Source organism: Pempheris klunzingeri, chromosome 17 (genome assembly GCF_042242105.1).
Source record: "Pempheris klunzingeri isolate RE-2024b chromosome 17, fPemKlu1.hap1, whole genome shotgun sequence".
Taxonomy (NCBI): domain Eukaryota; kingdom Metazoa; phylum Chordata; class Actinopteri; order Acropomatiformes; family Pempheridae; genus Pempheris; species Pempheris klunzingeri.
Window position 1 is genome coordinate 18,494,015 of NC_092028.1, and position 14,226 is coordinate 18,508,240.

Below are 14,226 nucleotides of genomic sequence, written 5' to 3' on the forward strand. Positions count from 1 at the left end.
CCTCTTCCTCTTTCTCTCTCTCTCTCTCTCACACACACACACACACACACACACACACACACACACACACAGATCTTGCACACAGACAAACACACACTAGAAATGCTCTGGGAGAGGGTTCTTCAGTTTGCTGAAGGTGAACTCTTCCCACGCACACCCCCATCCTGATTAATGACTAGACTCCATGTTGAAAAGCGAAGCGGCAGCACAGTCCCCACGCACACACGCACACACACACACACACACACACACATGCACACGCACACACACGCACACGCACACACACCCAGTCTTCCTCCAGCCACATCTTCAGGCTGGCAGTTCACACCCACCAGTGATCCCAGGAGACTGATATACTCAATTACCCAAGAATATCAAATTCTTGGGTAATGAAAAGGCATACATTTGTGGCACACGCACACACAACAAGCATAAAAAAAATAAAACAGAGTGAATCCCTGTTAATAACACTCCATTAACTTCGATGGTATGATATAGGAGGAAATCTGTGTGGATTCAAAGGTTCTTTGCTTCAAATGTCAACAGCAACGTGAAATTAACAAGCAGGTATTGTACGGCTCTCTGGCGGCTGCTGTAAACAATATAGGTGAGAAACAGTTTGCATCTCTTGCCCTGATCAATGTGCTGAGCTTTGATTTCACCTCGTCTGTCTCTACATTCAGCGTTTTGATGCCTTTTCCTCTTAAAGTCTTTCACAAGCGAGGCAGTTCTCCACACAAAAAGGTGGCCAGATGCTCGAAAGCGCGGTGATGGATTACAGCTTCAGATATGCCCGTCAGCTGGGCATTGTCTACAGGCTTAATGAATTTTTAAAATGAACAGGCCAGTCAAAGGTAACGCGACTTTGAATTATACATTTCCTAGTATGCTCCTTTCGCAGAACAATGGTCTACAGCAGGTGGGTTTCAAATGAAATCGAGATGACAGATGGGCAGTGGCTGGCTAGAATAAACACCATAGCACAAAGGGAGTAAGTTAAGGTTTAAAAACTGACCTAACAAGCTCTGCACATATGCCTTTTTGTATACAATGAACAGAATGTGTTCCTGGTTAGTTTAAATGGCAAAAGAACTGAAAACTGGCTCAGCTGCATTAGTTATTGAGGTGTTACTGCACAAAAGTACTTAATGTTTGAACAAATTCAAGGAAACACTAATTATCTCCATAAACTGTACATAAGGGCTTCTGCCAAAATTCAGACAGGTTTTATTTCAAATGAAAGATTTCTGTATTTGCTTATTTGTCCTTTTCTCTCTCACTGACAGGAAGTGGGTGCGGCTCAGATGGAAAAACATGATGAGTCGTGCTTTTGTGCAGCAATCAGAGTTTAGAAACATTTAAATCACATTTGTGCAGTGACGGCTTTCTTCTTCTAATTCTCTAGCACGTCCTTCTCTTCTAGTAAGAAAAATCTTTTTTTTATTTTGGTTTTCATCTTTTTGGTGGTCGGCTGACACTCACCTTGCCATGGTAGGCGCTGCTGTTCTTGGCCACGGCACATTGGCGGTCCACCAGGAAGCAGTACCTGCGGCGCTCCTCTGACAAGGCTGTCTTGTACCCCTCAGCGATGAAGGTGTCCAGCTCAGTCTGCTTACTGCTGATGGTCTCCACAAACTGATGGGAAACACACAGTGTCACATGGGCGGGATTTACAAAACTGGCACAATATCTGCAGATCGATTTTTCTCTTAGATTTCAAACGGCTGATTGTTGCCGTTATAGGTTTTACTGGTGCAGACAACTTTTTTACATTCAGTAGGAAGAGCTATTGGACAGAAGGTCATACAAGAAAAGCGGCCATGTACTTTTTCTTAATAACACCCTACTTCACACTCACACAATTACATACATTCACACTTAACAGTGGGAGCTGCTCAGTGCAGCACAGTCTCATGTTGCCAATCACTGCACTGCTCCACTGGAGCAATTAGGGGTTAAGAGCACCGTAGCAATAATAGTTGTGCAAGGAGAGAACCTCGCTCTGTAACTTTCTCCGGTCAGACTTTCCCCGCCGAGTGCGACTGTGGGGAGACAATTATGACTGAAGATCCCGCAGTGTGGAGGAGGACCTGCACACAAAGACCCGCTAATCTATTTTACATGGCGGCCAATAACAAATAACAGGCGCGTTACTGTGTTTAATAGTGACTAACGGCGGCAGTAAGGAAGAAGGGATCCAGCGCTTGTCAGTTTGGCATAGCATGAGTGCTCCAACATTGAGAAATGTCACAGGGAAGCGTCTCACAGAGTTCACTGACAACACACACACACACACACACACACACACTCACACAAAATGGTCAGTAACAGTGTTGTGAAGCTACAGGGAGTCATCTTTTGAGAAAGTGTCATTCAGGCGTTTTTGTGAGCAGATTTTGCCTGTTGGTAGCTGAAAGTTTTAGATGCCGTAGTCTCAAAGTAGGTCGACCGCATCCAGTCTGATAAATACTGACCTAGAAGAGAGTGTTATATTTACTTGCAACGATTTGACCCAGACTGAACTTTTCTTTGGAGTACTAGGGTGGTTTGAAGTTTATTATGGGCTGCGTTTCTCATATATTACCAGAATCCAACACACATAAACACATGCATTTCTTATCGGTATACAAATAAAGCTGGCTAGTTGTGGGTGATCACCGAACACACTTTATTTTGATTTCTTATAAATATCAACCACGCTTGCTGACACGCGACTCAAACCCTTCCATTTTAGGAAATGGTGAAGACGAGCAATGATTCTTCTGTTCAGTCTCAGCCATGAGAGAGGAGGAGTCATAATCCATGTTGCTGTTGGTGCTGCAGAGTGATTCATAGTTCCTGGAGTTCAGTACTCTCAAAGCATTAGAGTTCATTTTGGAAAGTTTTACATTCTAGTCCACAAAGACGAATGAAAAAGACTAATTAAGTTTCTTAAAGTTGGAGTTCCTCCCTGCAGCCAAGTGTAAGTTCCTATGGTGCCACCACACAGTGCAAATGTATTTCATTTAGTAACCACCAGAGCACACCACTTCCCCACTGCCAACAGCCGCAAGGTTGGGGGAATACTTTAGGTGGCTCAATGATAATGAACACAAACATTTTGACGAATGGCCTTTAGCGTTAGCATTGGAAGAAATCCACCTACACCATTACACAACTCCACAGAGCCAAGCTGTCAAATCCAGCAAGAGATGGATGACGGAATGATGAACGTGTTTTTCGCTCAACAGCGGCTGAACCATATACTGTTGTTTTGGTGCAGCTCAAGCTCAAATTAAGGTCTTTGAAAGTGGTTCAGTTGCTTTTTTTTTTTTTTTTTTATGTCTTTATAGGCTCAACATTCAGTTAAAGGGCTGAGCATTGACTCAACAAAGTGAAGGCACCTCTCCTCTTGTCAAATCCACATGGCCCAATTCTCCAACCATTCAAAAGGTCACCAAAGTAATCCAAGACAATGAGTGCAGTGGGAAAAGCCCAGGCAGACACCAGCCATTATTAAATTCGAGCGACTTCAGGTTACGTCATAGCTGGAATGACTTGTTTTGCAAAGGTTATGAATATAAATAAAACCTGCTACAAGCCAGCGCAGCTCTTACATTCAGATTTTAACAGTGTGTCCCTTTACACTGACACATCCAGGGCAAAAATCCTCATACACCAGCAAAAATTGGATGTGACGTGCGCAGTATTGCACTGAACACCAACATCGTTTCCAGAAAATAAAACTCACTGGGAATGGAGGAATTCACAGCTTTCCAAAACCTACAGTAGGATTCACAACAACAACAACGCTATTTATTCTCATTTTCCTACAGGGATTGAAATGCATTTTTTCCTGCACATTTAAGAGCTGCTTAGGTCTGCTCTTCAGTACCTTCATCATCAGCACTCTTTCGAATCAAAAGAACTGTATTGTAACGCTCCGGGGCAGAACAGAAGGCACCTACATCTACAGTCCCTGCTGTGTGTGTGTGTGTGTGTGTGTGTGTGTGTGTGTGTGTGTGTGTGTGTGTGTGTGTGTGTGTGTGTGTGCGTTAGTGCTCATCTCCTGCATTTGCACGTCAATAACACCTTTTGTATAAATGTATAATTGCACAAACGCAGGTTGGAATCGCTTTCCAATGTTATGACACTGAGCTTAAGAAACTCTGAGCTTATCAAGCATCTGGAGACGTTCATTCTGAATCCTGAACTCCGTCTCCCTATCTCTGTCTGGGCCCTTATTAACAGCCTGCGCAGCACAAAGGAGTTTATCTAGATGAAACCTCTTTCTACGCCACCTTGGTCCACTATACTGAACTACATAATGAGCTGATTAGCATTTTGGCTGGGGTTTTACCCATTGATGAGATGGTGCAGAGAAAGTGTCTGAAGGCCAGAGTGAACCAGGAGGGGAGGAAAGACGGACAAAGAGACAGACAGAGAAGTGGGAGAGACAGGAGCGAGTGTGAGAGATGGAGAGAGAGAAGGAGGTAGGGAGCGATGGAGACGGCGATCAATGAAATGCGGCTGCCATCTGTGTCCGCTGCCAGACTGTGCTCAGACGTACTTTACTTTTTAATGAAAAGAGAGGAGATGAAAAAGAAAACTTAGTGCCTCTCATCTGCTAAAATAACACAGATGTGGTGGAGGAGGACGAGGGGGAGGAAATGTTGAGCTCGCCTTAGCGACTTTTGCTTGTACTTTCTCAGCTGCCTACTGTACTGCCTGAAAGAACCTATCTCTGTCCGTACGAATCAAACTAAATACTCTCAGACGACGTGCCTGTAGTCGGTCACCATCTAAGCCTTTTTAGGTGGATGGTTGTCATTGTGAAGCGCAGGTCCTGAGGGAGCGCAGGGCTCTTTTCCTCTCTGTGTGTCATCCTCCCGGAGGACTCTGGCACAAACGAGTTGACTTTTCTCTCACACGCCCACAGCCGTGATATGATCAGTGAAAGTGAGCGGGCTGAAAATGAGAAAGGGAGATTGATTTTCCTTTTCCCTGCTTACCGACTGTGCGATATGAGTCCAGGGCCTGATGAGCTCGCTCCTCTGCGCAGATAGGTCTAATTGATCAGTCATACTGACTCAATAAGACTGTGGGGCAATGCTAGTTCTCTCCATGACCAATATGCACCAAGATTAAATTGTTGTGTTTTTTTTGCTGTGCTAGTGGTTTGGCCTTAGTCCATCTGTCGCCACATCTACTTTGATACTGTGTTACACAGTATGAACTACTGGAATACGGCATCATGCCACTCAGGAGGATAAATAACAAAGTTGGTGCTGACTATCCAGCCTTTTGTCGACTGTCCCCCTTCATATCGTCCTGGAAACCTAACAGAGGCCTAATGATACCACACATGAGGCTGTCAGACAGGAACGTGTAATGTCTTGTTGTTCTTGACTGAGAGTCACTCGCTTTGTGCGCTCAAACACGCCACCCATCCCAAACCCTGCCGCATACACTGCCAGCTCTGACGCCTTAAGAAGACACACGTGGCCTCATGGTATCCCAGCAAAGCGGAACAAACTCAATGCGACACAGCAGTCAGATCAATAAAGCGCCGCCACAGCATCCCGGACAGGGGGGAGCTGACGCTTGTGGGTATGTGTGCGACTGTATAAACTCTGGACAGAGGAGGCGCTTTCTTCTACGACCTCAGTAGCAAAGAGCAAAGTTTTCACACCCAGTGAACTCTTAAAAAAAAAAAAAAAAAAAAAAAGCACCGTATCCATGAGTTGACATAGAATCATGTTTGTGGTCCAGCTGTTGATTCTGTCATGGCCGACCGCATTTCACAGTGAGACCAAGAGCAGCTCAGTGATTGCCCTGCAAGCTTTGACTTGTTCGTTTTAAATTTTTGCTTCTGTTCTCCCAGACAGCCAGACACTGTCACCATTTTCTTGCTGTGTCATTTTTTTTTCTCCTCTTCGTTTGACAGTAAAACTGGCTACAGGACAGAGGTGCTGCACCTTTGCAAATGTGTGTGTGTGTGTGTGTGTGTGTGTGTGTGTGTGTCTATAGAGAGAGAACACTGTCACTATTCCCCACGTCAAACAGGTGGTGAAGTGACAGAAAACCAAATGTGAAAGATAACTAATTAAGTTATGTCTGACACTGAAAGTTCATTCCATCTCATCAAAAGGCATTTCACCAGAGCTGCTCTGCTATGGAAATAATCACATGAATGATGACGCCCAGAGCAATCATTTCTTTCCTCTCTCAGTGCGTTTGACTGCTTCAGTTTGACATGGAACCATTTTGACAAGTTGGAGATGTTGTCTGTCTGATGCCTGAAGAACGAAACTGTTGCATAAAAATATTGTTCTTGATAAAAAAAGAAAAATGTTTAAGCAATATTTATCGCACGGCTTTGTGGAATACTTCATTCGGATTATGGTTGCGTTTCTGATAGCGGAAGCAAGAAAATCTTTGTTAAAGCAATAAAATCGTTTTTAAGTCAGTATTTTTGTGTCAAATTGCTGATTTCTTTAGTACCAAGTCATATAATAATCAGGATGATTCAAGTCCTGCAACACAAACATGCCCTGCGTGTAGCGTGTCACGAGCCTCTCAAACAGAGATTTCTGATTAAAATCTAAGGAATTTAAAACAAAATACAGAGATTTATAATATCAAACACAAACATGGCTTCTTATATAAACTATAAAACTGGCAGTATGTAATGGTAAATAATCACATTTCGCCGTACGTTTTTATTTTTGTCTTTGGGGTGCATCATCCTTAGAGGCCAAATTATCTACTCCTCTTTACATAACGAGCTATTTGTAGTATAAATACAAGTTTTACCCACCCTGATCAAAGCCATGTGCTGGAAGTAACTGTGAGCTCTGCCAGTACAACAATCAGTGCTGCTGACTTCTTTTTTTTTTTTTTTTTTTTTCACGTGTGTGTCTGCGTGCCTGCTGTACGTGTGTAGATGTACAAAAGATTGGCAAGGGCACACAATTCATAATCAAACCTCCACTATTTGCCTTCCCACTCAGGGCACATCGTCGCCGCTGCCTCCACCTCCATCCTTGCTGTTTTGTGCATTTTCTTTACTTTATAAAGAATAAAGTCATTATTTTGCACCAAGACTCATGAACCTCCAATCCAACAGTCACCCACATGAAGTAAAACTAAGGAAAGCAGCGCTGCGAAATGGTTTGAGAGTGTTTATATTTTCATTTTCTTGGTGTTTTGTCCTTTTTAAATTCTGAATGACCGGTCCATTTAGATGAGGCATCTTCTCTCCAACTGCTGTTAAAGTGTGACATCTATCGTAGAATCAGGCTTTGAGCAAAAAAAACAACAAGATGCTCACCTGCATCTCCTTCTCTCCGTACTTGGAGGGGTTCTTGCTGCCCTGGCTCTTCCTGCGCAGCTTCTTCAGTTCAGCCTGGCACTTCTCCAGACTCTCCCCTTTGCTCTTATGTTCCATCTGGTATTTCTTCAGGGCAGCCTGCGTGGGGAAACAGGCACAAACACAAAATTAGGACCACAAATTAACACTTCTGAGTAAAAGAGGGTGGGGCACAGATGAGCCCATACGTAACGCTACTGCCAACCTACTTCTCCGTGTTTTTAGACTGATTCCTGCCTCACAAACAGCCACTGGATTCAACTCATTTCAGCACAGTATGAAAATCATCCTGCAGAGCCTTGAAACTGCAGGAGCATGCAGGGATTGTTCTGAAAACTCCTTGTTGGCGTGTTCAAAAAGGCTTCGACATCTGACAGCAATCTTTTTAATTGAAGAGATGAGCAAATTCACATGACTCTTTACAAGCTCCACGTTTCCTTATTATTTGTTTTCCAGGCTTGTTTTTGCCCAAACACAGGCCCTGTGTTGTTTCTCTTAGGAGATGCACTATAATTGATCTCGAGCAGATTTCAAGCTGATTTCCTTAGCGCGGTGAAAATAACAGGAATCAGTGGCAGCCCGGAAAGTAAAAGCGAATGTGTGATTTGTAGAACAAGCAAAGCGACTGGCCTTGTCCTTTTACAGCCAGAGTTTATTTATTTAATTCATTTAATTTGCTTACTTACTTATTTATTTACTAAGAATAACAACTTTGCTTCCGGGCTGTACCGGCTCTGTTGCTATAGTAACTGTGTCTGGTGTGACAAAGCTCATGTGGTTTCTCTACGAGGCAAAACTGGTGGCGGAGAGCTCATGCATGAGGGTTCAACACCCACATTTGCATACTGTATGACAGCGAGGAAGCAGGTATCGTTTGGCTGAAAAGGAGCCAAGGAGAAGCTGCTGTTGTCAGTGGACTAGCAGCATAACACATGCAGTGTTTGGATTTCATAACAGAGACGGCTGGTATTAGTTCTATAGGTCTGAGCTGGACTGGAAACCTTGAAACAAGTGAGGGAATGTTACATTTTAACTTTACTGACTGTCAATTAATTTTCCTAGTCAGGAGCTTCTCTGGAGTATTGATTTTTTCAATAGGTTTCCAAAACATGCCTTTGCACTGGTGTTGTTTTTGTAACCCAATAACAATGCATGAGTCATCCTCATCCACATCATTCCTTCCTAGTCTTTGAGGTAAAGCAGAACAGCCAAAACGGGTTACTCTGCTATTCATATCTACGATTTAACTCCCACAAACCGGATATTGTGAAAAGTTTGCTTTAACTTTGCAGGATCATATTGTGTAAACAAGATTATAATCTTTAACATCCACCTCAGTTGAGCTGGAATGTTCCTCCTAATTAACAAAGCAAAAGCCTGTTGACTTTTGTTTCCAGCGCCTGCACCCACAACTCTCAATCACTGGCTACTACTGCTGATGGATAATTAGTGTGATTAAATCTGATTAGAAACGCAGCGGACAGTAGATGAACTTTGGTACACTTACAGCTTATCTGCCAGTAAAGCTCCTCTTCAGTGTTTATCTATCGGCTGTTTTTTGCATTTTATGATTCTGACCCTTTTGAAAATGACTAGAGAGAGTTGTAAAACCCCCCGATAAGCCATTATGTGAGACAAGAGAGAGAGAACAGAGAGGGATGCACCGCTGGGAACAGCACACACACACACACACACACACACACACACACACACACTTCAGGCTTGGAAAACAGCAAGCTTCCCTTTCAGTCTTTTTGAACCTAATCAAAATTTCAGATGATTAGTTCGCAAAGTCTGAAGCAAAATGACTGCTATTATCGCTGCGGCAGATCTGTGGGAAATTTATTAAGAGTAATGGATGTTAAAACGTGAGATACGCCAAGATAGAAACATCTGAAATGGCCGATGCATCGAAATGAATGTAAATAGCATGAAACGTTTATTTTTCAATATCAATTTAGACTGAAAACACAACTTTGACGGATGTAAATGGAGTCAGAGATCAGAACACTGATGCTTTTCATTTGAAGTCAACATTACAACATCTGATTTTACTGATAAGTCTCCCCGTTACATGGAGGCCAGCAGCATAAATGTCTCACAAACAACCCTTTTTTTTTTCCCATTAGCAATAATGCATTAAGTGCCAGTGAGTGACTGTAAGCAGAAGCGGCTCGTAACGTGGTCCTTCCAACAATACAGTACAATACAATAATGGCAAGATTATCCCATCCCCCAAAACAACGCACAGCAGTGCTGCTCTACACTCAGGCTGCTACCCACTCATTCTAAAGATATCACATGTAGACCAGCTCCAAAGTACTCACACACACACACACACACACACACACACACACCAGTCTACCCTTGATCGGTGAGTAGACATGATATGTTATTTCAAAGCCTCCTCTAATTGTTTCAGAGACGGACTTTGATCCAGACGTTGAAACACAACTTCATTGCTTCAGCTAAAGTAGTCCTTCACAGGTAAGAAGTAACATAGTACAAAGCACCGCAGTGAGCTCAAATGTGGAGTGCACTTATTGGACTGAGGCTGTCCTTGGGCTTTGGGAGAAGAGAGCCAATCAGATACTCACAGTCAGATAACGAGCATCCAGATCCACCTTCTTCTCCAGCTCGGAGAGCAGCTCGTTGTGGAAGGATTTTAACTGGGGGAAAAAAAGCAAAAAAAAAAAACAGATGAAGAAAATGCTAATGATAGTTATTCTAATGGCAAACTCATTAATGGATACTGCATGCAGATACAGACAGTCAAAGACAAACACAGAGTCCTCCACATTAAGTTGTATGCAATAGACCAATAAGTTATTAAAACACATGTGTTATCCTCATTTACTCAGCTACAGAATGAATGTTTTACCAACAAAGCCCTGGCCTGTGAAGCCTCTCTCAGCTTGCAAATCACTGTCACTGTCACAGATTCAGCGCTATCTGACACAATGGTTAGTCACTAGATTATAAACTGACCTGACTGAAGAACCGCCTACTAAAATCACAATGAAATATTCAATCTCTGCTCGGCTGACGCTCATTTCTACATACCAACCATCATAAATAACATTATCCATGTTTATTTTTCAATTGTTTTCCTTAATTTAGTTCTGATATGTCTGTTTTTTTTCCCCCATCGTGGGTCAGACAATTTTCTCAGCTCATAGAAATCAGTGCTCAAACCTCATACAAGCGTGTTGCCCACAACCCCACGACGTTCAATTAACTCAGTGACTCAACTTCCCCAGCCACCTCCTGTGTTAGCAGTTTGGATTTGTATGAGCTCAGCATGTCTCTCCATTCAATATTAGTTCGTGTTCGTTTAATCATCATGTATTCCGTGTACTGCCCACAGGGGCTTCGGAGCTCAGGGACAAATCTGTGTCACGGCTGGACACATTTGTTGTGAAGCATCATGGAGCACCTGCCAAATTAAAATGTATTAACATGTCTAAATTATTGTTCATTTCTTTTTTTATATTACGAGACCTTTTACACAGCCTGCGTTTTAGAAAGAGTTCTGCAGTGTCGAAGCACACAGATAAAAACCCTTTGAGCTTAGAATACCAACCATCTCCTCTAGCTGCACTTGGATCTGTCTGTGGACCTCAGCCATCTGGAACAGCACATCCCCTGCACAGATAGAAAGAGGGAGACAGGGAGAGAACACATGAAGAGCACTCAACAGCACACAGCACTCCTAGAAGAGAAGACAGAGAGGAGGAGGGTAGGAGGAGAGAAAAGGAAGAAACAAGAAAAGCAAAAGAGAGAAACAGAGAGACCCCAGCGTGCAAAGCTCATGCAGTAACACAAGACACACAAATACACGGGACAAGTGACTGGTAACTGGGACGATGGAGAACATGATGAAAGTGTGTTTTCGGTACAAGATAGCAGAAAACAGAGAAAATGAAATGATAAGAAGAGATGACAACTTGGAGAAATGGGGGAGACAAAATGCTTCAAATGAAATTCTGGTTCCTCAAGCGTGTAAAGTACTGATGTCAAACATGTTGCCTTTCTTTTTGTTGATTAATGGCAATGAGATTTCTAGAACAACAGCAGAAAAACAAAACAAAAAAAAAAAACACACTTCAAAGAGAGGTTACACAAAAAGGAGTAGAAATGGGAAAAACCAAAAGGAAGGAGATAAGGAGGATCATGCAGCTAGTGAGAGTTTTATTTATTTTATTTATTTTTTTCATATACCTACAGGCTGCCTCTTCTGAATATGCAGTGCATTGTCAAGAAAAGGAACACAAAGAGCTACATTGAGCGAAGGACACATACATGTATACATATAGAGACCTGGTGGAGAGACAGTGTGAGATCTGCATGTAGAGAAAAATGAGACACACATACATTTCTCCAACCAAAGGGTCCAAAGCCCCGACATGTGAGCCTTCACTCTGCCTGACAACATGCGTTATCAGCTACTGGTTTATATTGACTGCATTTCATTATCCCAGAAACATTCTTCCATTAGATGTATATATCTGTGCACTGACTTCAGCGAAAAGACTTCAGCTTTAGTTAACTGCGTATTAAAAAGTAAGCCCTGGGCGGTTGTGGCTGAGTAGGAGCTGCGTGCTTTTAGTGCCACACTTAGAGCACATCACATTTCTTTCATCTCGGTCCACACTCCCCTGCTGTGTCCTCTTTTGAAAGGTAACCCGTAGAGGTGCACCTTAACCCAATTCAAAAATGCTACGCAAGTCAAATCAGGACTGGAGCTCGAGAGGCTCAGCGCGGCTTCTGCACAGGTGAGGGCTTTGGAGTGGTCTTCGTCTCAGACAGCACGCACAACGCAAACTGCTACAGACAGACGACAAAGAAATGAATGTGACGGAATTGACTTTGAAAATGTAATTCATTCTCTGTATAATGTGTATTGAGAGCTGGCAAAGAAGCTTGTTTGATAAAGAGATACTTTTGTGGTGAAGTCTGTAACACTTTAAGTCCCCCTATTTAATCTAGCATTTGTAAAACACTTAATAAGTGGTTCATAACATTATAATGTAAGTGGATATAACAACATTTTCACGTGTTTGTTAATGTACAATATTTGTCAACAATTATAACCTCTCCTAAGAATTCATATTTTATATCATAACAATTGTATCTTACTATACCAGCCTCCCCTTAATGCATGGACGCTAACATTAACACTTATATCTTCTTAAATTCTGAATAGAGGGACTTAAAGTAAAGGGTTATAGTGAAGTGAAACAGTGACTGTAAACACTGATATAGATAATGACCTACTAATTAAATTCTATTTCTATTTCATTTTGTTGACCTGTTCAACACCAGAAGCATCTAAGTATGTGCAGTAAAATCAAATAAAGTGTTTAAAAAGAGACTTTTTTCCCCACAACACGCTAAAGTCAGTGCAATCACTGCCTCTATAACTTCTGTATACCCCAGACAGCCAGGCCTTTTCCCATGGTGCAACCTGCCCGCAGCCTCATAGGAGCAGAGAAGCAGGCCAAAGCATCCTGTCAGTTCCCGGCAGGCCTGCTAAGCAGCTTACAGATACTCATCCCTGATCACAGCCCTTTCGGCTTAGAAACCCTGGCATTCTGTTGGCGGCTTCAACTAGCTGGATCAATTAACAAATGAGCAGCCATCACTGTACCGCAGACGCACACAATGACTCACACACGTCAGGTGGCTGTAGGACAGAGGTGTCCGCAAGACGCCAGAGAGGTAAAGAATGAATGACTGAATGAATGAAGAAATGAGAGAGAGAGAGAGAGAGAGAGAGATCTCATCTTGTCATCTGCAAATTTACTGCACAATACACGATGCCAAAGCATAAGAAAAAAAAAAAAATTCTCACTTCAGAGATGCAAATAGTTGCCATGGCAACTTCAATATCATATCACACAACAACAGTAACAGAAAATTGGACCTTCAGGGGAAGTTAACAGCTGAGAATTCAATAAAGAATCAATACGGAGCCATAATGTGGAAAATTTGAATGTGTGTGCAACATTATTGTTTCATACAGGAAATATCTGGCAGGCATGACACAACCTGTGAGACTTAGTTTAAGAGCTACCAGCCTGATGAGGACATCCGCATACCAGCTAAGAGCGACATGACAGGCGGGTCGATAGCCACAGTGACGAGCCTGCGTTAGAATGTACACTTTGACGCACAGATATACAACCACACGGACCGGTGAATAACCCACGAAAGACTTGTCATTGTTGCATCAATATTTCCGAGCTTGCTTCAGCTCCGCCTGTGCCCCTGGCTGAGACAAAACAGTAGTTCCTTTGTTGGGGAGGTGAGCTCAGGTTGATCTGCACCTGCAGCTCAGCAGCAAGCAGCCACATGCCTGCTAGCTTTAACCAGGAAGCATTGGTCACAGGACTTGGGTGGATACGAACAGACTGTCCCCTAAAGTATGACATCAGCTTGTGTAGATGTATCGACTGCTTGTGTAACAGAAGCGATGATACACCCACACAGGTAGAAATAAGTAAAAAAAAAATCCAACAACCAAAAAAAAAAAAAACCCAGAATAACAGAATGTGTTCTACGGAGAAGAAAAAAAATGAAATAAAAAGTGGAAGTTTGCAATGTTGAACAGAGAGAACAAGAGAGACAGAGATGGAGGGAGGGAATGGAGGTGGATGGAGAGACACTGAATCACTAGTGAAGGTCAAGCTGGATTCACTACGGGTTGTCATGGAAGCAGGATAATGTTAGGGTCGTTGCCATGGGAGAAGTTGCAAGACGAGGGGCAACGGCTGCAAAGTGTTGTGTTACAAAACAACGTTTAAAGATCTCCACCCTTACTATCAGCTACCATTACATCAGCATCTACGCTTCCCCGGGGAGTCTGTTCACGT

General features: G+C 42.8%; 1 protein-coding gene across 4 annotated transcripts in view; it reads right to left on the reverse strand.

Annotated features, from left to right (window-relative positions):
* LOC139216361 (BAR/IMD domain-containing adapter protein 2-like) overlaps nucleotides 1–14,226 on the reverse strand; it is a 46,127-nt gene that overhangs the window by 7,966 nt on the left and 23,935 nt on the right. For all 4 annotated transcript variants that reach the window (XM_070847455.1, XM_070847456.1, XM_070847454.1 and 1 more), the window contains exons 4-7: nucleotides 10,935–10,996; nucleotides 9,949–10,020; nucleotides 7,313–7,450; nucleotides 1,483–1,635 (exon numbers count right to left, since the gene is read on the reverse strand). In XM_070847455.1, the coding sequence (XP_070703556.1) occupies nucleotides 1,483–1,635; nucleotides 7,313–7,450; nucleotides 9,949–10,020; nucleotides 10,935–10,996 (425 nt within the window). The remainder of the gene's footprint in view (nucleotides 1–1,482; nucleotides 1,636–7,312; nucleotides 7,451–9,948; nucleotides 10,021–10,934; nucleotides 10,997–14,226) is intronic.